At 38.6% G+C, this 25,669-nt stretch overlaps 1 protein-coding gene across 1 annotated transcript in view; it reads right to left on the bottom strand.

Moving 5' to 3' along the window:
* Positions 1-24,063, bottom strand: part of LOC104280041 (G-protein coupled receptor 126-like) — a gene marked incomplete at both ends in the record, with an annotated part of 44,624 nt that extends 20,561 nt beyond the window's left edge. Inside the window, one exon of the mRNA XM_009877568.1 lies at positions 23,963-24,063. Within this exon, the coding sequence (XP_009875870.1) occupies positions 23,963-24,063 (101 nt within the window). The remainder of the gene's footprint in view (positions 1-23,962) is intronic.
* Positions 24,064-25,669: the final 1,606 nt, after the last annotated feature.

The following is a 25,669-nucleotide window of genomic DNA, read 5'->3' as shown; positions in this document are numbered from 1 at the left end:
CAGAGTTATAGCATTGGTAGATAAGGGAAGAGAAGCTGATGTCCTCTACCTTGACTTGGGCAAAGCATTTCACACTGTCCTACACAACATCCTTTGTCTCTAAATTGGAGAGAGGTGGATTTGATGGGTGGACCACTTGGTGGATAAGGAATTGCATAGAAGTTGTGGTGAACAGTTTGATGTCCAAGTGGAGACCAGTGACGAATGGCATTCCTCAGGGGTCTGCACTGGGACTGGTGCTGTTTAACATCTTTGTTGGCGACACAGACTGAATGTACCAAGCTGGGACCACAGGGGCCTTGGCAGGCTTGAGAGATGGGTCCATTCAAACTTCATGAACTTCAACAAAATCAAATGCAAGGTCGTGCACCTGGATTGGGGCAATTCTAACCACAGATACAGGCTGGGCAATGAGTGGATTGAGAGCAGCCTTGAGGAGGACTTGAGGGTGTTGGCAGATGGAAAACTGAATATGTGCCAGCAATGTACACTCACAGCCCAGAAAGTCAATCACATCCTGGGCTGCATCATGAGAAGTGTGGCCAGAGACAATTCTTCCCTCTACCCTGCTTTTGTGAGACTCCCACCTGCAGTACTGTGTTCAGCTTTGGAGTCCTCAGCATAAGAAAGACAAGAACGTGTTGGAGCAGGTCCAGAGGAGGGCCACAAAGATGATGAGGAAGTTGGAGCACCTCCCTTATGAGGACAGGCTGAGAAGGTTGGGGTTGTTCAGCCTGGAGAAGAAAAGACTCCAGAGAGACCTTATAGCAGCCTTCCAGCACTTAAAGGGGCCCTACGGGAAAAAAGGGGAAAGACTCTTTTTCAGAGAGTGTAGTGGCAGGATGAGGGCTTTCAAACTGAAAGAGGGTAGATTTTTATTAGATACTAGGAACAAATTCTTTTCTGTGAGGGTGGTGAAACACTGTAACAGGTTGCCCAGAGCTACTGTGGATGTCCCCTCCTTGGACGTGTTCAAGGCCAGGGTGGATGGAGCTTTGAGCAACCTGGTCTAGTGGGAGATGTCCCTGCCCACAGCAGGGGGTGGAACTAGATGGTCTTTAAGGTCCCTTCCAATCGAAACCATTCTATCATGAAATATGAGCTGATAACAATACGAAAGTAACTGTTCAAGATCTGCCACCAGTATTGAATATCTAGACAGAGTATCTGGACCTCTCTGAGAATCAAACCCCAGTTTGATTGCAAGTTTGCAATCCCAAAGACTGTATCCTTCAAGATACTAAGTTCTAGGCTTCCCAGCAATGGAGCCTGACTGGCATCTGAGAATAGCATCTGTCTCCCACATCTGCATCGTATCAGCATGTCAAGTACAACACTAGGGTGAACTTTGTTCACTGTTGTCCACCCAGATGTTCTAGATATTTTACTGAAAGTCCAGATAAACACTTAAAATCAGGAATTCAGAATAAGTTTCAAGTTTTGAAGATGATATCTTTAAACATATTAAACAAATAACATACATAAAATTTATATCTAATTCTCATTATTTCATTTGAGATCCTATGCTCACTATTATCTTCTATCTTCATGGTCCTTGGCCAGACCATCTAGTTTTAGGCTCCATCCAAAACTTCTAAATCAAAGAAATATTCCCACTGTTTCAAGTGAGATTTGGATCAGACCCTCCAAACTCAAACATGAAAAACTGTAGCTGACAATATGGGAACCTCAGAGGATAATCTGACTGCTGGTCATGTACAGATCGAAACAGATACAGCCAACCTATTTTACCATCTTAACACAGTAAGTTCAACAAAAATATAAAAGTTGCTTAACATGAACACCTTAAGTGTGGTAGTTTTTTGTATGGAAAGCATACTATCTATTAACGGTTATAATATCTGATCAAAAAATAGCAGGCAACAGAGTGGAGAAAGTTCTTCTTAGTACTTCATAAATCTACTCTGTTGTTTTTGAACCATTATTCAAGGTAGTCCCTACGAGGCATACAGAATGAAGAGATCTGCACAAACAAGAAGTAATCTGTCAAATCATTCCAACAACATTGTCCTAGGTCCCTCTAACTTCTATTTAAATGCAGAAAGTATTAAAAACTGTAAGATTATGAAGCAGATCACAGAACATTTGCAGAGGAAAAGAAAACATAAATGCAAGGCCTAATTTGCGCAGTGTTACTTTCACAGAGGTAGTGTCAGGAAAGGCAAGATGTCACCTAAAAACATAGAACTAACAGTTGTTTGGCGAGTCCTAGCTATAACACAGAGTCATGATAGGAAAGCTACAGGCAGGGAAAATAAGGTAAAGCACACCATAACACCACTTTGCTTGCTAAATGATCGTATCACTGTCCTTACACAACGGTGGAACAGAAGAAGGCAGCCAAAGCCAGGTGAAAAAACAATGAAGGCTATGTTTGACTCTCCCTTTCTCCTAATAGTATCTCCTTGTGAATATGATACACTGCATCTTGAAAGTAACGATATTGCAGAACATCCATCAGGCCACCCTGTGGGTAGGGATTAGGAAGAGGCATTTTAATGCTGCAATGCATAAGTCTGAAGCTACTGTACAGACCTGCTAAAACACAGCTCAGCTTATTTAACAAGTTGTTAAGTGTTCCTTGCCATGCCACAGTGAGACTTTTTTAGCGGGCATATTTCACTCACGCAAGCAAGAGAAGAATGAGTCATGAAAGATTTCATAACAGTTCTGCAAAAAGCAGTCCAATGCCATGGCTGTGGGAGAACTAAGCTGGACAGACTGTCAGAGCACTGAGGAACAAGGAGAAAGAGTCCAAAACCATCATTAAAAAGCACGGAGTAAAGAGGATAGAGTCTGTGTAAACAGGAAATAAAGGAAGTCTTGCATTTCACCCTGACCACAGTGTCTAATTACCATGGATAAGAAAAATTAAACAATTCTTTTCACACTACCTATGTGCATAACTAAGTAGTCATTGTATTCTGCATGTTGTCGTGTCAGCTTTGCTACAGTCCTGTGACAACATTATTTCTTCAGCCCAGGTCGGTGACTAAGCCTAGAACTATGGCAGACTCCCACGGCAGGAATGGTAGAATCTTTCGGCAGATCATCTGAGGTTTATTTTGATTTATGACAGAACTACTTTGTTAAGACTAGGTCTTTGGTCAAGAGTTCAGTCAATAAAACTTAGTGACTTCATGTTTTTTCTTCTAGATTTTTCTATCAAGGACTTTCAGCTAGTAGCTCAACTAAAGTACAGTCAATATAAAGAGTTCCTTAGTTAGGGAAAAATATTCCTTCTTATTCTAATTACTCCAGTTAGCCCTAGTGCCAAGGTCTGCAAAACAGCTGCCACCCAAGAGTTAGGGAATTATGGTACCTACTTTTTAAAAAGAGACAGGCTATTCCAGGTCTCTTAGTTCTGATGAAATTAAATGTATTAAATCTATTTTAGTAGCTGTTGAGGGGCCGATTAGCTCAGTGGTTTGAGTGCGGTGCTGGCAACAAGGACCAACACCGTGGACGTGGGTTCGATTCCCACTCGGTCCCCATGTGTTGCCAGGTCTACTTGAGAGGTGGCGTCCCTGCCCAAAACAGGGAGGTTGGACTCGGTGATCTCTAAGGTCCCTTCCAGCCTAGGCCATTCTATGATTCTATGATTCACTAGCACCGATCAAAAGCTGCTGAGCTGTGTATGCAAACCAAGAGGGAAGTCTTCAGTACAGCTCAGAGTAGCTTCAGAATAGCTTTCCTTCAGGATGGACAGAGAAGTCAAGAAATCTTTTAATACCTGCAGGTAATTTAATACGAACCTAATACCTGGTCAGCTGATCCAAGACGTGTTAATTTGGTCCAACAAAGAAAGAACTGGAAAATTAAGAATGTGATAGCTGCTAACTGGATCTACAGACAGCAAGAAGCATAAAAATAACGAGACAGGAAATCTTATTTAAAAAAAAAAAAAAGGGAAAAACTAAGACATATTGTTAAAAAATATTCTAGAAGGTAATATCAAATAAGTAATTTCAAGTGAATCAAAACATTTAATTGCATTTAAAAATTTTAGGAAATCTTTTTTAAATACTGCACCTATTCAAAACAATGACTCAAAACTTTGCTTTGAGTTGTCAAAGCAATGTTTTTTCTCCATCATCAAAACATTTCAGCTAGAATATTTCTTGTCATTTTTCTGCAAAATTTATATACTTTTCCATTTCAGCAAAATATTTGGAAGAAAAATAAACAATAATCTAATTTAATAACAACTAATTGCTCATTCAAATGGCTCTCCAGGAATTCTGGTATTTTCTTTACTCTTCATAGTCTTCTTAAGGAAACTCACTCTGCAGTTAGATAGAGTGCTGAAGATCCATCTGTAGTGTGTGCTAGACACACTTCAGGTGTGACAGACAGCTCTCCTGTGACTTTCATGACTACAGGGATTTCTCCCAGGCAGTTCCCATCCCCTCCTGTATTCAGTCTCAAGACTCCACCAGAACAGCCAAAGCAGGTTCTGACAGTATACAGAACTAACAGCAATTATAGCATTTTAAAGCATGTGATAATTGAGTCACTGTGATCAGGCTGCAACAACCACAAGAGGAAAAATTCTTAATAGTAGCTCAGATGGTAACTGCTTGTATATTTCCTTTAGTCAAGTCTGGGTCAGTTACGAAGAAGGTAGAGCCCTGCTTGATGGTCTGCCTAGGACGCGGGTGGGTAAAATACATTTCTTCCAACAGAGGAAGACCTACAGTGCTTAACAGACCCATTCAGGCACCCACTTGTATCTGTGCAACATCGTAGGAACAAAAGGTTGATCTAATCCTGATCTAAACCTCTGTGAAACTGTGACCACATCTGCCCATACTGAATGACACTCTGCACTGCGTGGTAATAACTGTGGCAGGCTAAACACTTTTTGGCTCATCTTGTAAGTCTGCTGCAGACTTAACTAATCTTAGCTAAAATGAACTTCCAGCAGCAAGTTTAAGCAGTATAAAAGGTAGGTATAAAAATGGCAGAGGGCTGTTTGTAAGTAATCAGGTAACTACTGGATTCATCACCAGGTATGACTCGCAAGCCTTTGCCAGAATGTGTCTCCTTTCATTTATGGCTAGACAGACAATTGCATCTTTTATTTTCAAACTTCTTGGCCATTCACAAGTGCTACCTCTGAGGCTGACCCTACCAACAAAAAAGTGCACAATGACAACAGGGACAAAAATATTAATATCGTAGCCCAGAACAGCTGATCATAACAACTTTCCATACGGGACAAATAAAAAAAAAATAAACACCACCATGCTTATATTCAAATGTTCTCAGCAGAGTAAAAATGATCTCATTCTGTCTGTCTGTGGAGAAAGGACTGTGACCAAGCAGCTACAGCAAAGTATAAGGGCCACAGTGGGTTAAGTAACACCAGTGTGATGAAGAGTTGTCATGCTGGAAAGCCAACCTTATAGCACCAACTGCTTTTATCAGTATGAGGCATCACTGGTGCTGCTCACAGGGGTGACCCGCCTCCAAGACTACCCAAAGGCTCAGTTCCTTCTCAAAAGCCAAAGCAGCAGCTCTAATGGAAAATCATCTTTCTGGCTATAATCCACGGCTCTTCACACAGATGCAACATGAAACGTATTATTTAATTACAAATAACAGTGACAATAACAAAACAGTAGTTCCAGTGTAGAAATTTCTTAACCACAAGAACTCAAAAGTGACGGTAAACACTGCAGAGGACCAAGATACCATGGAAAACAAGTATATTAGAAATGTATTACAATAATTAAAAACACATGATTTTCCTCCCTTTTGGCACTTAAATTGGTAAAATACAACTTTAGAATAGAAATGTGGGGAAAAAAAACACAACCGAAGACAAGATACTAGGCAGATATAAAGAGACATACTTTTACTGACTTCTTGCCCATGAGACTACCTTTGCACACCAGCAGTATCATTAACTTAAATGCCCACTATCTTTATATATATTATTTTGTAAAGTGGAATGTACAAAAAGCTACTGTTGTAGTTGATAAGCCCAAAAGAATTTAAAAGCCTAACAGTTTAAATACATTAAATAATTTGTATATTCTCATTCACACTATTTTATCTTAAAACTGCTTTAAACCAATTTTGTTATTCCCTGCAAATGCAAGCCTTGCTATTTCATTTACAATTTACAAGCTTTCCTGTTCTGAGAAAACAATTACTTTCCAGGAAGTAATAGTATCAGAAGTTTCTTGGCATTTGGGTTTACTAAAAAAACCAAAACAAGCACAACAGTGTTGTCTTCCACTTAGAATCAACTTTTGCAAGTTCTTTCAAACAGGTATAAAAACATCTTGTACTATGCTAGCTGATCTCTGACTAAGAAATAATCAATTCTATTTATGTGACCTTATCTGAGTTGATATAAGGATATGCAGAAGAACTCTATCCTTTTAGGGAGAGGTAGGACTGTTAGTCCCATGACTACCAGATCTGCACTGTGCAGAGGAACAGGCTTGTCTCTGCAGTTGTGATATAGAATGTAGAGCATACATGGTGAACTGCAGACTATCTCTGTTCCTTTTGCATTTTAATTTATTCCTGTCTCTTTCGCATTTCAGAAGAAAGCAGAAATTCATGATTTCTTTTTCCAGTGATGGTTCTTTTCTCGCCTTCATAGTTTGAGGAAGGATTACATGAAAAAGAAACATCTGACTCCTTCCTCAACGTGGTCAAACTGTGGTCTAGCTAGTTGCTACAACTAAAAAGGTTCTTTTGGTAATGTTCACAGTTGTAAGCCACAGGAGTGACTCTAGGACAAAATTATAATGAGGAATTGCCACTCAGGTTTGCTGCTTAAACCTTTCATTACATTTTAATAAAGTACTAGAAGCACTGCTCAGCCCTTTCCACTGCTTGTCAATATAACCAAACACATCCTATTATTTTCAAGACCATTTCTGCAAGATGCAGTTTTAGTCCAGAGCACTGAAACAGCAGTGTAATTGCAAGTCACACATCCTGAAGATTTGTTAATAACATTAACACCCGTAAAGAGTGTTTACCTGACTGGCAGTCAGGTAAAACTGGTTTACTCCAATTTTATTTTTCTCACTGAGCAGACCAGTGCCTTGGCTACCACAAGAGATCTGTGGTAAAAGAAATGCTAGAATTAGCGGACAGCTGGATAAATAAAATCTATTTGAGAGAGTCACTACAACTTCGGTAAAGTGATGTTTTGTCTTACAAACCTCTTGGAGTTCTCTGCAGGGTTCAGCCATGCTATGCGGGTAAACGTGATCAAGTTGACATAGTTCTCCTGGAGGTCCAGAAAGTTTCTGGCAAAGACTTTCACCAAAGACTTTAAAGGAAACTAAGCAGCCATTGCATAATAAGGAAGGTTCTGGCACAGATAAATAACTGGTTAAGAGGTAGGGCATAGGAGCAAACATGAAGCTATAAAAAGGCAAGAAGATCACCAGCTGAGTTGCACAGGGACCTTTGCTGGGATCCACATTACTTAATATATCCAGAAAGTATCTGGAAAATCAGTAGAAGAGTACAAAGTTTGCTGGATGATACAAAGCTACTGCAGACAGTAGATAACTTCAAGGCAAACTGTAAATAACTTAAAAATGAGTCTCTTATAAAGACATAGTGACTAAGCAATAAAATGACAAATAAAATTGAACACAGATAAGCACTGTCCTCAGTGCACTAAAAGCCCTTAATTAGCTTTCACTTCTTGCTGGACATATGCTCTAGGTCTCTGGCTGTTCCTGACTCAACTCCCTGGATGGACCCTGAACCTGGGTCACAGTCTCATCCAGCAAGGGCCTTGTCTGAGTTCGGGTTGCCCCAGCTCCCAGATGCTCCCCCATGAAGGGCCACCCAGCTCCTGCTGCTCCCAGCGAGTTGACAGCCCAGAGCACATCTGGGTGTCCCAGCCTGAGCTGAAATGTAGCCCCCTTGAGCCACTGGCAGAGGATGCCTAGGTGGTGGTGGTCAAAATAAGCAAAAAAGTAGTCAAGTACTCTTCAAGCTAAGAAAAGATGATGTAATGGAGATCTGACAAAGATCTACAAAAGGTCTGCGAGTGACAGGGAAAAGGAGTATCTGGTCACTGTCTTCATTTGGTGGCCCCTTGTTATAGGGTCCAAGTTCAAAGTAAAGAGAACAAGGTGGTTCTTCATTCAGTGGGGAGGGGACACGCAGCACTCCTTGACTGAGGACAACTGTGAATTTGTGAGTTCAAAGGGAAAGTGGGCAACTACTTGGCAGAAATCCACTGCAGACTCCTACACAGGCAAGCCACACAAGCCTCCGTGAGATTTTCATTCCCAAAACAGAAACAGTTGGAGACTGGGAGAGTTTTGAGAGGAAGCATCATGTATGTAGGTCTTGTTTTAGCTCTTCTATTCCAGGTGCCCACGCATGAACACTGGGCTGCTTGGATCCCTGGCTTAAACCAATAACAGACTTACTTGTATTCCAAGGGCAGATGGTCATCAGGACCTCCTCCGTGGTTAGAGGAAAACTAAATGATTTGGTGACTTGTAATCCCAAAACTGCCACAGCTATTAAACATTTCATGATTTCTGGGAGACTCATTTGTCCTACCACTAGCTACATATCTGGAGGGTAAGAAAAACAACCTTAGCTCTAAAGGAAATCCTTTCTCAAATCTCACGTCTTCAGGATTAGAATCCTTGTTCTTTTTGAGGATGTTGGCACCAAAGGCTCTCAGGAAGCAGGGGAGATGCTTGGCACTGTGTACCAGTTGCAGTCTTTCATCTAGGAGGAGATCGTCACATCAAAGGTACCCTACCCTCAACTAAATATATTTATTTATTTACGTATTTTATTTATTGCTGAAGAAGTAGGCATCTTTCCACAAAGCTCTGGGCACCCTGCCATTACTTCAGATACACAGAAAGATTTTATGTGTTTCAGAGAACCCCACTTCCTAGCAAAATGCTGCCTTCATGCAAACCTCAATCCGCAGAGGCCCTACTCATCCAGACTCCAACATTCCTCAAGTGCTCCTTCAGAAACTAACACTGCAGAAGTAGAAGCCTTAACATCTCTTCTCTAGATAGGCATTTTCTTGTCTCCCTTTTGTTAAGTGTAACATTGAATTCTATGTTCGAAATCCAGTGTTTTATTTATTTTCTAACAGGATGACACAAATCAATCATCAATAAACTAAGAATCAAAATTCCCCCCCAAAAATAAAACAAAACAAACAAAACACCCAAAACCAAAATAAAACCCTGTGCACAGTGCCACCTTGGAAAGAATACTGGAGAAGGATAAAGTAAGGTGGAGAAAGAATATAGTTCAAATATGTAAATATGTAGTTAAAATGTATACATAAAGTTATGGATGGAGTAAAAATAGAAAGGAAAAAAAAAACCTGCAAGTGATAGTACCATGTAGGAAGTACTACAACAGAATACCTCTTTGTTCCTTTTTTCTCTTTCATCATGAAATACTATGTTCTGGTGTTATACAGGTCGTACAGAACTAGGTTGCTATTGTTTAACCTGCTGGGTCATTCAAAGGCCACAATAAATAATTAAGTTAAAAGTAAAGTTCTGCTCCTAAGCAAATCGCTTAGTGAAGTGGCTTGATTACTCCATTCACTGTCAATCTTGGCTTCCTTAAACTATCTCAGAAATACGGTGAACATCCTGACTAAGTGAGAATGCATGAAACAAAAAAAAATAAGTAAATAGCATTTTGTTAACAAGACTTTCTGCTCTACATATGGGTTAAATTAAAATTTTAACTAAGTATCTCTAACAGTAACTATATCTTTATCTGTATATACACACACAGACCAACATTATAAACTCCTCCCAGAAACATGCAGACACCATTAGGATTGTACAATCAAGGACTATTGAAGTTAGGAAATGCCAGAGTTAACCTTCCTTTGGCCTTTGAGCATAGATAATTGAAAAGAAATCTTCAATTACATAATCACCCGCTACTGTTTTTGCAGGACTTTATGCAGTGCACAGGAAGGACAAATCCCATAAAATAAGCAACTTTTCAGTATCCTGCTTTACCTCTGTTCTTCGATGTGTGACCCTCAGCCTTGCAGCAATTCCAGTCCTCTCCTGAGAATCACTGATTTCCTTGTGAATATTTCTGTGGGTTTCATTAGTATGACATCTGAATGTTCCTTCAACAGTCGTTAATTAAAAACTTATAATGTTGACTGTGAGGAAAGAAGTATTCTTAAATTCATTTTAAAGAATAGTAGTTGGGGAATATCAAGATGAAAAGAATCCCCTGACGTCAGGTGTCTTACTTTCAGACACACAAGACCTAACTCATTCATGATTTGCAGCATTATATAGGGGTTGATACAGTCACAGTTCCTACTCACTTCAACTGTAATTACGGGTGCAAATCATGGTATAGCTTTAAATTAGGCACTGAAAATGAGGCACATGGAAGTCAGCCACGAAATTCTTTTGCTCAGACACCTCTAGCAGGCAAGAGTCAGAGACAGCACTTAGTTTCCCAGCACAACCTTCAACCAGCCTAGTCACAAGATAGCTTGCAATGCAATGCCTCATGTGTTTTCTAACTCTGGCCACACATTAAGCAAAGGCCTTAAAAACTATATTTGTTTTCTGTCTTACAGCATGTCTGCTCTGTACAAAGCCAGAGGCCAATGACAAAGAGCAGGTGGCTTTGTAATTAAAATCTGCACCATCACGGTGGATGAAAAATTAGAAAATTCCATAGGTAACACCAGTTCTTCAATTCTAGTATATCCAAATTATTGAATGGCCAGGTTTACAGCCTTAGTATTTTCTTAATGATATTTTGTTCCTAAAGCTTTTTTCTGTTATTTAAAATAAGTCAAACTTTGAAAACTGCCATTCTGAGACAAAGGAAACCTACTACAGGTTTTTTTGCCTTTATTTTTAACACACAGATTTCCAACATTTCAATTGAAGTAGCAAGTGCTGATTCTAGGTTATCATTTTCTGGTTTGATCTCCTAGCTGAATCCCAATCTCTTCCTCACCTCCACATAAGACAGGAAACATCAGAAAGTCCAAAAATGGATATGTATCACTCTGTCAGAACTGATCGGAATGAAGAGTTGTGTTACTTTAAGCAGTAACAGACAAGTAACAAACATTTCATAGCATGTGAAATTTCAGAAACAAATGTACTGTGTCATAATCAGAAAAGATAAATTACAAGGAAATGGCAATATCCGTATGTAATTGGGTGCCTGGACACTCACTCAAGCCTCTCATATTGTCACTGATAAAAAGGTGCACACAATGAAAAAACATTATTCATTCAAGTCTCACACAGATATATTTTTCCATGACCAAAGCAGTCCATACTCAAGAACATAATTTACTTAAAATGTGAACAAAGGCTGTGTGCTATTAGGCTAGACTGATAAATCTGTCCCCACTCACAGACAGTACAGGAGACCCACCTGCACAATCCAAATATACACATTAATGTGTTTCCGTATGGATATTTGTCCTTAAACTGTTCCAAAAGTTTAGCTCAACATTTTCCTATATTAAAGTTTAAGTTGCATCATAAACATATAATGTTTTATAGACATTTTTATCAGTCATTTTTATCACATATAATTGGTATTAATTGTATTTTTAAAGCGGTGCCAAAAAAACCAAGTCAAGTAACTATTTATGGCAGCACACAAGCACAGAGTAATAGCCAATCCTACATCCAGGCAATGTATTTCCAATGAGATACAATGATGCTTATAAAAGATCACATTACATCAAGAAAAATAATAAAATATCATCATTATTATTATTTAACATTTATATTAAAACTTTGAAGAGACAACCTTCATAGAATTGCATTATAACTTTAAAAACATAGCAGCTGAGTTGTTAACCTTACGGCAAACTCTGTATGTGTAAAATACACCCTAACCCCAAGGCTGGTTCATATGGGAGCATATTCACTAGATCAGTGTTTCGACTGGACATACTGATCTTCAGAGCTTTTCATAATTGTCAACAATCTCATAAATACAGCCCAACAGTGGTATGTTTGTCTGTGCAGATTACCTCCTAGCACTTCCGGTAACTGGTTCTTGAATGCATAGACTACCTTAGCCATAGCAGTTCTACTTGCATAGCATTTGATTATCATATTTGTTACGATCAGTACTTGTGTGCATCCAAGTTTCCTCTCCAACACCATAAGTTTTATGAGAAATGATATAAAAGGACTAATGGGAACTGTTTGAGAACTATTGTGAGGGCCACTATTAAAAAAATCAACCAACCAAACAAAACCCCTACAAACATGAAGGCGGTTAAATTATGACAAACTATGAAGAACCAATTGCAAGTACCACAGAGGAGCTTCTTTACAAGAAAAGAAAATGTTGCCTTTAATTTTCACCAACCGCTATGAAGTAATTTATGTTTGTGGCTCACAATGTTCATGTTTTGATGACCAGATGTCAGATTAAGACCTTTTTTTTTTTTTAAAATATGCAAGATTATTTTCCATTCTGCTGTCATTGTATTATTCCTTACAATTAATTCTGCAAAGGAAAGCTAATAGAAATCTAATGTGAAAGAGTAAAAATTGCTAAAAGATCAGATTTTTTTTTTTTTAGTTTGGCTTGATCCCTGCTAATAGAAGATGTTTCTCCAGATTTTCACATATTTCACAAGAATAAACACAGTAGCTGATTAAGATAAGAGGCATTGCAGACCTCACCCTAAAGATTAAAAACTTGGCCAGGCTGAGCTGTCTTCTCACTAGAAACACACACACTACAGCAAAACATGAGAAACGCTCAAAAAAAAATCTTCCAGACCACTATAATCAAAAGCAAACCCTTTGAAAAAAAAACCCAAAAAACAAAACCCAGAAAATCTTTCCTCTGTGTGTTAGGATTACAAACCAGGCAGATTATGGATTATGGATGGATGGGTAGGTAGAAACAAGAGTGGACATCTGGATTCTTACGATATTTTAGCTGGCTCTGCCAGTTCCTGAACAAACTTCAACAGGATACAGTAAACCTAGCTGAAAAGAGGGTGATACAGTAAAAATTCTGTTTACTCGTAAACTCAGTCTTTCCCACTGAATCTCTGGGAATCGGGGCTGCTCTGAATTCCAGTAAATGGTGCCGTGTCCTGCAGAAAGCATGAATGGCACTGGAAGAAAAAGTCTTTCAGTATCGTCCTTCCCAGAGAGCCTGTGCATTTGAGTTTTTTGCTGGAGCTCAAGTCAGTTCCTAAGTATCAAGGCAGGCTTCACATGACATGGGGATTACACAGACAAAAAGCAGAATACAAAACCCTCTTCCATTTCAAGCGTTACTGGGTGAGATCACAGTAATCTGCAGACAAAAACCACAAGTTACAACACATAATCTCTGCCAAGCGTACACAGCAACTCTTGTTTCATCCTGGAAGCCTTTTTCCTTTCTGAGCCCTACACAGCAGTGCTGAAGCCCCACGCAAGTTAAATCTTTTAAAGGCATGGGGCAGAACTTTGTCTTCCTCTGACATAACAACATTGTTTGGCCAAGACGCCAACTTCCAGAAAATTTCTATTCTGACATCTGGGGAAGGATTTACCGAAGTGATCTATCACAACAGTGATCTATCGCAGCTCTAATCCAAGGGGCAGTAAAACTTGCACTGACTTTGGTGGCACTAAATAAAACCAGTGTTATGCAATCCAGTTAGTGAAGGAACCACTAGACTATTTACAGCTGAATACTTACTGAAGAGTTTCCTTATATCTTATACCGAAAGTCATGCAAAACCATTTCAACATTAAAGGAGATCTGTTTCAATTCTGCCATTCCTCAGCATAATAAAAGCAAATGGCATGATTGCTCTGAATTTATTATTTCTTTCAGTCACATTACTAATAACAGTTATTTGTCTTTATTTTTTAATTTCTCTTTTTAAGAAAGTTAATTCTTCTTATGAATAGGAACATTTGGTGAAATTCTGAAATTAACATTGTTTAATTTTCTCCTTCAAATTCAGAATACTTATTATGCAAGAAAACTGACTAAGGTGATGAAGCAAAATAAATGTTTTGAAAAACAATAGCTTTAAAATCTAGACACTTCTCAGCTAGGTTTTTGGCACCTGATGCATTCCATTGCTATGATGTGCTATTCAGAAAAGATTTATGCAGCCAAACATGGAAAAGTTCACAAGAACTTGAGTTCAGCTGTTGATTATATAATTAAATTGCCAGTCAATCAATTTTGATATGCAATAAACAATATAAAAAAAACTTTAGAGACTTTTGCTGAGGGCAGTACTGAAAGGACTTTAACTACAGGAGTCACCTAAAAGAGAATACTTGTATAGCGTCCATCAACACAAGGGGAACGAAACCACCCCAAACTAAAAAGACAGCTAAAATTTTATTAGAGGGAAGGAATGTATATTGAGAGAGATGTTTGCCTCTTTAATCCTTAGTACTATCTTCCAATTGCCATGTGCCACCAGAGAGAGAAATTATTATACCAATGCTACTTCTACCATTCTGACTTCAACTGGGTCTCTTGGGAGAACACAGAAGGGCTCAATGCAATTCATTCACATACAGTGAAATTATCACTTAACAGAAGAGCAATTCCCCATACACAGAGACCAAGAGAAGGAAGCCCCCACTGGGGGTGTTGCTGCTGTACATCTTTGCCAGTTCCAGCGGCAAGATTTTAGTGGAAGCATACCCAATTCAAAATAAGATCAAAATAATGGACATCAGGGAAACAATATACTGCCAAAATCTGACAGGTCGAAGAACAAAAGCCTACCTTTTACAAACTAGTTACATATAAGCAGAGCAGCTTGGGCAGACAGCATGTTTGATGTACCAGGCTTACACATAGAAGGGAGGAGGCTCATAGTTTTTATAGTTACACTTCCTTTAAATACTTTTATCAGTCAAACAATATTTTAGTTTTGAAACACCCCACAACTTCTAACTCACTGTATGAACAATGCCTTTATTCAACACCAGTGCTTTTCCCTTTTATTTTTGTATGTATATTACAGATATGATTTCTTGAAATACAATTCCCTAAACCAAAGTTAAAATCCAGGACAAGCTGAACACAATTTGGGTGATTTGTTACTCAAAATATTGGACAGGTGGACATCCACACCCAGCACAAAACTTCTTAGTTATTTTAGATTTTGCTACAAAAGCCACAATATTATTTTTCCTTTGCGTATATTTAATGATTCAGCAGGCAAGGCGATTTCAGTACTCCCTGTATAATTACTGTTTCTGTAAAGTGCAGTATGATATATGGCTACTATACTTTGGAATCAGAAAATATTTAGTCACAGAATTAGAAGAAAAAAATGTAAAAGATTTAAAATTTAAACCTGCTTATAAGTATATCCTGTAAGTTCAAGACAATGAGGAAAAAAATTTAAAAACCTCCTCTTTCTCCCACTTCTAACACTATAAACCAAAAATCACCCAAGTCTGAGACTTAACACAAATGCCTCTGTGATAACTTCAACCATGAGGTCTTGTTCTCCACCTAAAAAGCAAGTTCTGAGAAAAAAAATGACTTCAGCTTCATAGTATGGATTCCTCACTGCACAACTCTTAACCAGAAGAGCCGTGAGAAGCCAGAGCATGCACCCGAACAAAACAAACCCTGTTCAAGACAGGGAGTTGCAGTTTTCTGTCTGACACCCATTAAGAAGCATATTCATAAGGGAAAAGGCTGGCATTGGAAAAACTCTGATTGCATTTTATTTTTTCAAAAATTAGGTTAGCTGTGTGATGATCTTTTAATGGATCTATCCTGTGTTCTGCAAGAGCTAACTCTTGCAGATATTAACCCCTGAAAAAAGCAGTTGTTTTACAATGTACGGGAAAACAGAGTACTTTGAGGATATCCAAGAAAAAAAGCAGTTTCATAAATGGTAAGTAACTTCCTGCCACTCTTCAAATGTGCAAAATATTTTTCCAACATTCATTTTTTCAGTCTACAAAAACTTTCAAGAAAAAAAATGTTCTATGAAAACATGCCATAGAATCATAGAATCGCCTAGGCTGGAAGGGACCTTAGAGATCATTTAATCCAACCTCCCTGCCATGGGCAGGGATGCCTCTCAACTAGGTCAGGCAATGCATGGGGACCAAATGGGGATCAAACCTGTGACACTTTTATAGAATATTATCTTACATCTTAACTGATGCAGCTGTAGTTTTGGAGGATTAAGCAATTTGAGTTACCATCATGGTGGCCTCTCTTGTCAAAAGTGACTATTTGCTACACTGGAATTTTTACAAACCAGTAAATAATTGAAAAGATGTTCAGAAATTACCAAAGGGAAAATTCACGGAATAGGAGCTGGTGACCATGTTTGGGATTTGAAGACTTGAGGACAATTAGCAAAATTGTTTCCAACTAACAAATTGAAAACAGTCAACATACTGCTCAAGCTGCTGTTGTCGCAGACAACAGTGAAAAAATGACAACATGAAACATGAGAAAAAGAGTACAAGCTCATAGTGGTACCAAAGATTATGACTGGAGTTGGGTTTAGAGTCGAAGGTGTCTTGCTTCTTCAAGAGAAGGCAAATAAAATGAATTAGTGTGAATGGTACCTAGAGGCCAGATTACATAAATGCATAATTGATAGTTAGAGTTCTGCTGAATTTTCTTGTAGTGCAGCAAGAGGTAGAGCTTAGTCTGTCATTTATAGGAAACAAGCAGACCAGCGACCACTGAATCCGGACAAAACAAGAGGTGTTTCTGGAAGCCCTGCCTTCGCTTGGTATGAATGACTATATAATCCTATTTAGGGCAGGAAAAGTAGCTTTGTTTCAATGTATCTTTGTATGGGATGTACTTCTCTGATATAAAAATCTTTGTTACACTAATTCTTTAGTTAACTCTGTAGAACATGTTTATAGCTGAAATACTTTATTCTCCTCTAATGGGAAAACAGATTTTTCTCCTTCATGACAGAGGAAGAAATGGGGAAACATTACAGATGAATCAGAGGTACTTCTATACACAACCTTAACAAGGACTGTGATTTTTCAGAAGTGGCTTCTTATTTCTTAGTAGCTTACTAAATTGTACCTAAAAATGCTTCACTTTTTTCAAATTCTTGTAAAATAAGTCATATATGTTTTTCTTCACTTTAGTATTGTCCATATATAATACATGAGGTAAGTCTATCTATTTCAGACATCTCTGTGCTGTGGTTGTAACAAAAATGCAGATTTTAACATTTCAATTATCAGACAGTGATAACTGAGGCTTTGATCTAGTGAATATTACATGTCACACCTTATGCAAATCACTTATGCAATCCCATTAAGTAAGCAAATCCAATATTCTAGCAAAACAATCACAGACATAACAATATGCATCCAAAATCTGCAAGATCAGCCCTTCTCATTAATTGTTAAGTGCTGACTTTATAGTGGTAATCACTCACTTCTAAAAGGTTCTCTGGTATATGAAATCAAACATGTTATTTACTCTGTATTAATTGTAACACATACTAAAATGTATGCTACGTGATTGCCAGACTTACATGTAAGGAATGCTTTTATGGAATACTGTTCTATTCCTAGTTAAGACCTTCACTTCATGATGCAAAAGAGAAAAGAGGTGACATTCACAAAGACTTCAGTCTTTTAATGAACCAGAAACACATTTTGTTCTAAAACGAGCATTCACTTTATTGAAAGCAACTGAGAAATACCATAAAGAACTAATTTATTTATATAATAACCTTCATCAGAGACAGCCTTTTGTAAAGCACAGTCCAGTTGGCCATAAGTCATAAGTCATTTTGGGGCCACTGCTGGATATTCCACTGGGCTATATGCATTTATTGCCTGCTGTTATAGACAATATTGGCAAACTGGCAAACTGTCATTTGGCTGTTTTTAACATTTAATAGTGAACAATAAAAATAAGGAAAAAAAATTATAAGACGATTAGGGGGCCAGTTCGCTCAGTCAGTTATAGCATGGTGCTGGCAACAAGGACCAACACCGAGGTCACGGGTTCGATTCCCGCTTGGTCCCCATGTGTTGCCAGGTCTAGTTGAGAGGTGGCGTCCCTGCCCAAAACAGGGAGGTTGGACTAGATGATCTCTAAGGTCCCTTCCAGCCTAGGCCATTCTATGATTCTATGATAACACCAAGGTCACGGGTTCGATTCCCGTTCGGTCCCCATGTGTTGCCTGATCTAGTTGAGAAGCGTCCCTGCCCATGACAGGGAGGTTGGATTAAATGATCTCTAAGGTCCCTTCCAGCCTAGGCCATTCTATGATTCTATAATTCTAAAATCCACAGTTCATAAAGACAGAACCTTCAGTGAAAGGTATACTCTACCTATAGATGTATGTTCTGTGGAGAAAGGGACATGGTTTAGCCTATCTTCTAATGAAGGAGTGTAGAAACCCTGTAAGACAAGGTCCTAGTCAGCTTACAATTTCTGTGATGTGTCACAATATTCCATTCAGATTTGACTACAGGTGCATATCAGAGGAAGGGAAAAAAAAGTAAAAATCACTGTGCTTTTAAGGCAATATTATTATGGTTAATGCAATGAGGTCCAAATATTTTAGGGAAAAGAATTACCATCACCATCAAAAAATTATAGCTAAAAAAGTAAACAGAGGCAATGAGAGGCAGCTTCCTGTGAAATTCACTCCAACAGTGATTTACTTTTACATTAACGAACTATCAATTAAGGGAAATACAAAATAGCAATTTTTTCTCTGCAAGATTTATATGAACAGAAATTCTAAACACATGCCTCAAGCCAACGGAAATTTAGATGTTAAACAGAACTTAAAAGACGGCTTTTGATTTGTTTTGCTTAAGCTACATTAAAATATAAAAGACGACTGAGAAGAATAAAAGTACTTTGGAGCTATTCACTAGATATCCAGATTCCTTCTGACTAATCTCACAACTACAGATGATGTATGCACGCCTGTGTAAGGAAAGAGATGCCAGACTGAATACTTTTTTCAGACTTTAGGCTTTTTAAGTTTTTCTGCGACTTCAGAAATGTGGATTTCCATGCTCAAGTCAGGGGCAGCACTCTCAGTCACATTTACCCTGCTCAGCAACATACACAGACCCACCGCCACCGCAAGGATGCCATGGGAGAAGCTGCATGAAGCGCCAGTAATAATGTTATAAAATCAAGCCCTGTCGCCTTGCTGTACAGGAGGATTGTGCTGACTGACTGGGTTAACGTCTTGGCACTGTGGTTCTTGCTGCACACACGGTAAGCGAAAGGAAGATAAGGGAATGTGCTGACAACAACTTCATCATTCGCTCCGCGATAGGATCTCTGGCCCTCATCTGGGGCAGGCAGTTTCAGATCTGCGGTGAAAAAACACACTTCCTGACTTGGGCCATTCCAGATAAAACCCAATCCATTTTCACAGATGGCAACGTGACTAACTCTTGCTACTAGCACTGGTGGCATGAGCATACTCCCTTCCCATCTCGCATCAGGCTGCTCAGCTCTAAAATTCTCCCATAAACCAGGGAGGGCTTTAATCTCTCGTTTATCTACACAGGCCCAACTAAGGAGCACGATGGGCAGAGATGATTCTGTATTGGAAACCACTGCCAGCCATATGGGTGAAGGACCTACTTTCAGTTTTATTCTTTTTTCTTACCTTTTTCTTGATGAATTAAAAACAGCATAAATTTTTGCTTCAAATCGCCACTAAAAAAAATCTAATTAAATTAAAATTTCAGGGACTGTAATAAAATTGAAACTTACTCTTTGGTGAGCTCTTGGGAACCAATTAAAGCCCTTTGAGGACATGGAAACATGAATACAGACACCAATGCACTTTACTGATGAATGAACAAAAGAACAAATGCTTTGGCACTAGCTACAGTCATAGCAAGTCTGTGACAACTGCAGTATGGGGCATAAGGCAGAAATAGTGTAATAAAAATTGTAGATGTACTCATGGCTTTATTAAAATAAATATTTTCCACATCCTGAATAAAACTAAATATGGTTGCATGGCAGTCAAAATCCAAACCTGCTAGTGACTCTTACATAATTACGTATCTATTAATGACAGATGCTGCAACCTCCTCTAAATGTACAAGAGTTCAAAACCCTGGAAGTCCACTACTGTCAAGACACTTGAAAACTAGATTGGAAAGTAGTTACACAAACTGAAATCCATTTGTAAGGTCAAAAAAACCGCTCCAGTTCTACTCCTGGATTACCACAGAGAGTACAGTCAAGAGCACAATACTGAAACATTAGATATTTTGCTATGAGAGCAGAAAAGCCAAAAAGCAAGGGAAGACTAAACTGAACACTTTTTTTGTGAGGTTACACACACCTGAAGCATGTGCTATTTACTTTCCATACTGAACTGTTGCTTCCTTATGTCAGATAAAAATGAGGCTGCTGAGATGGGAAAAACACCAACGCAATTTTGTAGGCACAGCACGGACATATTTCGAGAAATGCAGCTTCCAACAGATACCCTCATTTACCATATTTTGAACCAAAATGGACAAAGTTTAAGGAAGCACTACAGAAATCAGGGAGGTTTGGAAATCATCTAACGTATTTCTCAGCCCCAAGGAAAGAGGGCTATACATTTAAACCATTTCTGGCAGATATTACCTACACCTTCCCGAGCACTGATATTCCCAGTCTTTCTGGGCAATCTATTCCACTGCTATCTTTACCTTTTGATGGAGATGTCCTCCCCTTATTAATCTTGCTGTAATTTAAGCCCATTCTTTTTGCCCTTTGACTGCCGAGAAAGATCAGTCTATCCCTTCCCGCCGCAGCTATCTCTTTAAATATTCTCAGTTCTTCTGCATTCCTCCTTCTGCCTACTCCAGATCAAAAAAAAAAAAAAAATTCAGTTTGTTCTATCTGCCCTCATTAGTTCTGTTTTCCAGAACTCTGTCCACTCTTTTTGTTCGCTTTTGGGCTCACTGAAGGCAATGAAATGTACATACAAATGAAAAGTTACGAATGTCAGAATCTCAGTTAAAAGCAGATTTAACTAATTCTCTTTAAAACATCACCATTCTAAAATCTCAGCTCCCATACAGTCCTTTCAACGGAAGGCGGGGCAAGCTGTTTACGAGGTAGGCAAAACATACATTCATCATTACAGGCACGGAAACTGAGGCACAGCTAAATGACTCACTTGAGGCAATCAGGGACGCCTGCCCCAGACAGGAACAGAAACCTGTCCAGTTGTGTATTCAGCTGCTCCGTAACTTCACCTCATGTCACAACACATAACCTGAAGCCAGTATGCCGAAACAGTTACGTCTGCTCAGATTTTAGCTAAGTAGGTTATATTTTATATTTTATTTTTTAGAATATTGTTCTGTCTACCTGGATTAAGTGTCAGAGTCCATTCATTGATCCGTCTATCAGACCTGTATTACACTCCACTGCTGCACTTGCTTTGTCAGTACCTTACTGATCAATCTGTGGCTAAACATTCTTTTCACAGACCTTCTCACTCCTAAGTTTTCTGCTGTGTAATTCTTCTCCTAAGCTTTGTTTCTGAAAGCAGGCCAAGTCCTCTCGTTCTTCTCAAGTTAAATTACAAAAATTATTACTTTCACATTTTTTCCCATGTCGCAGCATGACTGATATTTTTATCCTTATGAACAGCCTCTTAAATAATCCACAAAACCTGTACCTGATGATCTTAATCCCTCGTTTGTATGTGACGTTTTCTAGGCAAAGCATAAATCAAAAGAGATTATAGATACTATATGAATCCACAATCAATACCTTTTAAAAACACAAAATAAAAAATGCGGAGCAGCAGTATTTCCCACCTCATCTGCCTTGCTCTATTAAAAAGAACAGCTGAAAAGACTCCATTTTGCAGCATAACCTATGCTTTTACATCAACACAGAGAAACATGACCCCTGAGGGTTTGCAGGCAAGTACTGCCAAATGGCAGGCTGCTGTAAAGGTAAATGTCTCATTCTCATTTCAGTTGAGTATTAACAGCAGACTGGGGCCGGTTAGCTCAGTGGTTTGAGTGTGGTGCTGAGAACAATGACAACACCAAGGTCGCGGGTTCAATTCCCGCTCTGTCCCCATGTGTTGCCTGGTCTAGTCAAGAGGTTGCGTCCCTGCCCATGACAGGGAGGTTGGACTAGATGATCTCTAAGGTCCTTTCCAGCCTAGGCCATTCTATGATTCTGACTGTTTATGATCTCTTTCACTGTTGCAAAGCAAACATTTGTCTATGGAATCTGGGTGTTTCCAGTATACCTTATTTATCTACTCATCATTCAGGCAGATAGGGAAATGTCTTTTCCATTTACTGAAAGTTTTGAAGATTTCAAATCTCTTCCAGTCAAAGCAAGAGAGAAAAAGCTCTCAGAGGCACACACTTGAGATGTAAAAGACTCAGGTTTAGTTCTCTGCTTTGATTTCCATCAGACACCTGGCTCTGAGTCGCCTACACACCAAACCAGTGCCTGAGAAAAAAGCAGAGACAGTAAAGCTAAAGGAGACGGAACTAGCTAGAACATTTTGTCTGCTTTTACCACTCCAATGGCATCATCTGCTTTGTTGCTGAAGTAGTTAGCCAGGAGCATAAATGATTTAGTGGAAGTGTATCTTGGAGTTCGGCACAGTGCTTTTGACCCACCTACTTGTTCAGTACCAGCACAGACAGCACTGGTATACTTCGATCAGCTGAAGGCACTGAAGGTGAAGATCCTGGTTGGCTTTCTCTGTCCTCTCAGCACACTCGCTGGGACCTTCTGGCTTGTGGAATTTATTCATGGTGCGTCAACTGCACTACCAATAACTAAATGTTTATCAAAAGCAATTAGCAAAGACTAATGGTCTTTAGGTCAATATTCTAGTCACCAGTGAATAGCCCCTAGCAGCGGTACATTAGAGCAGTTTTTGCTGATTTACTTTATGCTGAGGACGGCAGCTGCATGGCCCAGGAACACAGGGTGGCAAAGGCCACTAGCCAATGGAGTCATAAGTAAGAGTCAGGTCCTAAATACATTTCTGGCTACACAATTTAATGAAAAAGGAAAACACCTCCTAAAGTGACATGAAGCTGGAAACTGCTACTCCACAGCTTCTGCATTGTTTTTTTTTCCTCTCTAAATAAAAAGTGAAGCTTAAAAAAAACAACCCTGCACTTTTTGTTTAGAGAAAAAACAAAATCAAAAAAACTAGAAAGTCTCTCTATATATAAACCATCTTTTTTCCAATGGCAAGTCTGTAACACCGAAACTACCCACCTGATATGAAATTAGCAGAGCACTACAAGCTGCTCCAAAATTTTCATATGCTCCAGAATAAACTCCAGAGTTTTTTTTCCAGTAAAGCAGCTGGAGCTCCTAAAATATTTTGCACTCTAGTGGTTAGGAAAAGATATCTGGTAAATGAAATCTCTCATTCATACACTTAAAGAAAAGAGTTTCATTACTCTCTATGCAAGTGTCACTACAGACCAAGATGATGTTAAGTTTAAACTGATTGTTCTTTACAGTATATGATTATCTTATGTACACATAGCTTGCTGAGGAATGTTTCTATTATTTGACTCATAAAAGCATTTAAAAATAATAAGCACACTAGTTATTTTACAGCTTTGAACTAAAGTGAGGGGTTACTGAATACATAAACTACAGGCACAAACAGTACTATGGAAACTGAAAAACCTATATGATTACTCACAGTATTTCAACAATTAGATGAAATTCAAAAGAAGGGTAGGTATTAAGAAGGTAAAAGGAAAGGAAGAGCAAAATGAAAAATTCAGCAGTAGCAGAAAATGACCAGCCTATCAAATCACAACTAATAATATATAATGCGTCACTTTCATCAAACTATTATATTGTATATAATTCTGTCATATGTAAGCTCAAACCTTAGTTAAAAAAACCTTTGCTCCTAGAACATTTATTTAAGTGAGAAGATAATTTGCTGACTTACCTGCTTGCTGCATGCATATAATATATGTGGTAAACAAGCAGAGATAGTGATGCAGCTTCCATTTCCAGTGATAGCACCACATTTCCCTTACATGAAACATCCTGTGGAATAAAAGCAAGCAAGAAATCAGGGAGCTTTACAACTAGCCAAGAAAATGAGAAAACACTATTCTTAGTCAAACAAGTCACTGGCAGCAAATAAACTAGCACTTGAAAATTATGGATGACCCTAGTGTTGCTTAAACAGAAACAGAAGTCTCTGTGCTTGCTAAAAAGGGTCAGAAATGATGACGTCTTGTTCTCAGCAGAAAACAAAACAGAAGACTGGTCAGCGCTGGGCTTCTGAGCAGATAGGAGTGGGTGGTATTTCAATAAAAGAAGCAAAATTAGTCCATACAGTGACAGTGTGAAAGACCTAAGGCGTAGGGTCTTTTATGGAGATGGTAAAGTTTTACTTTACTTATTTACATATACAAATACATTTATGCTGTTTAAATACATATAATACATACATATTTTTTACTAACCGTATAAAGATGGTAGGTGAGAATTTGCCTCTGCCCTTAACCACCCTTTCCATATTTTCCCATGCTAATATTTTGATAGCTACAACATTTTCTGCTGACAACTCTAATGAAAATACTGAAACTTTCCTTGCCAAACTCTAGATGCTCATCTGTGCTGCCAGTGAAGTCAGGGACATCTCTATTATTTAATAAAACAAATGCAATTATGTAAAATTCTTTATCAGTTACAGCATGAAGTTAAAGTTTCCTTTGTTCTGAAGCATGCAGGACACTTAAGGGCTAAACTAAAATATTCTTTCATAATGGGCAGAAGAGGAAGCAAGGAAGACTCTTAATAAATTTAGTTAGGCTTTCAACCATGTATCCCAAATGAATGGTGCTTCATTACATTCCTGTCTCGTTTTATTCAACAAGTTAGCAACAAGCAAAAGCAAGCAACAAGTAATGAAACACAACACACATTATTTTGACCAACTCCTTTCCCTCCTATTTGGCAATGATAGCTGGCTTTTGTTCAGTAAGATACTATCTATTTATATTGCGAGAAAATCTCTAACAGAATCCTCAAAATATTCCACAAGTCTATTCCCAGAAACAGTATGTGAAGAAGAACCACAAGTTAATAGCCATGAAGAAACACCAGCGAACACAAATGTCTTTAAGGTTAGTGCATATTAAATACAAAAAAAAAAAAAAAGTATTTGGAATGGCCACCGGTATCGTTTATCAGGATGGAAACGTGAAAAAGGTAAGGTAAGGAAAATACAGACTTTGTACTTGGCTGCAAGAAAAAAATTATTTTCTTAAACTTGGGAAAATAGCCTCCCGTCTGCTCTGCAGACATTGCTTTGAACCTGCCAGTGATACCTGGGTGCAAATGTAAATCCTTTCCCAGTATCAGCCTCTGTTTGTTCCCAAAGAGGAGCCCTGTAATGCAGACAAGCCAAATTTAATGCTGCAAGATAAACGATTGTGAAGGAACAACTAATGTTTCAGTTTTAAAAGTAGCAGTTCATCACACCACTCCTGTGGGCCAGGTGCCAATGGGCCCTGGTAAATGGCACTTCAACAGACCACTGCAATCAGTCAGGTTTCCCTCCAGTGCAGTGTTACACAGCACAAGTATCTGATTACGAAAGAAGCCCAGTCCTTTATGAGTAGTTGTATCACATTAGGAATTT

The sequence above is a fragment of the Apaloderma vittatum genome, unplaced genomic scaffold, assembly GCF_000703405.1.
Source record: "Apaloderma vittatum isolate BGI_N311 unplaced genomic scaffold, ASM70340v1 scaffold6341, whole genome shotgun sequence".
In the NCBI taxonomy this organism is placed as follows: domain Eukaryota; kingdom Metazoa; phylum Chordata; class Aves; order Trogoniformes; family Trogonidae; genus Apaloderma; species Apaloderma vittatum.
Note: the sequence above shows the minus strand (reverse complement) of the source record. Positions and strands in the feature narration are given on the sequence as shown.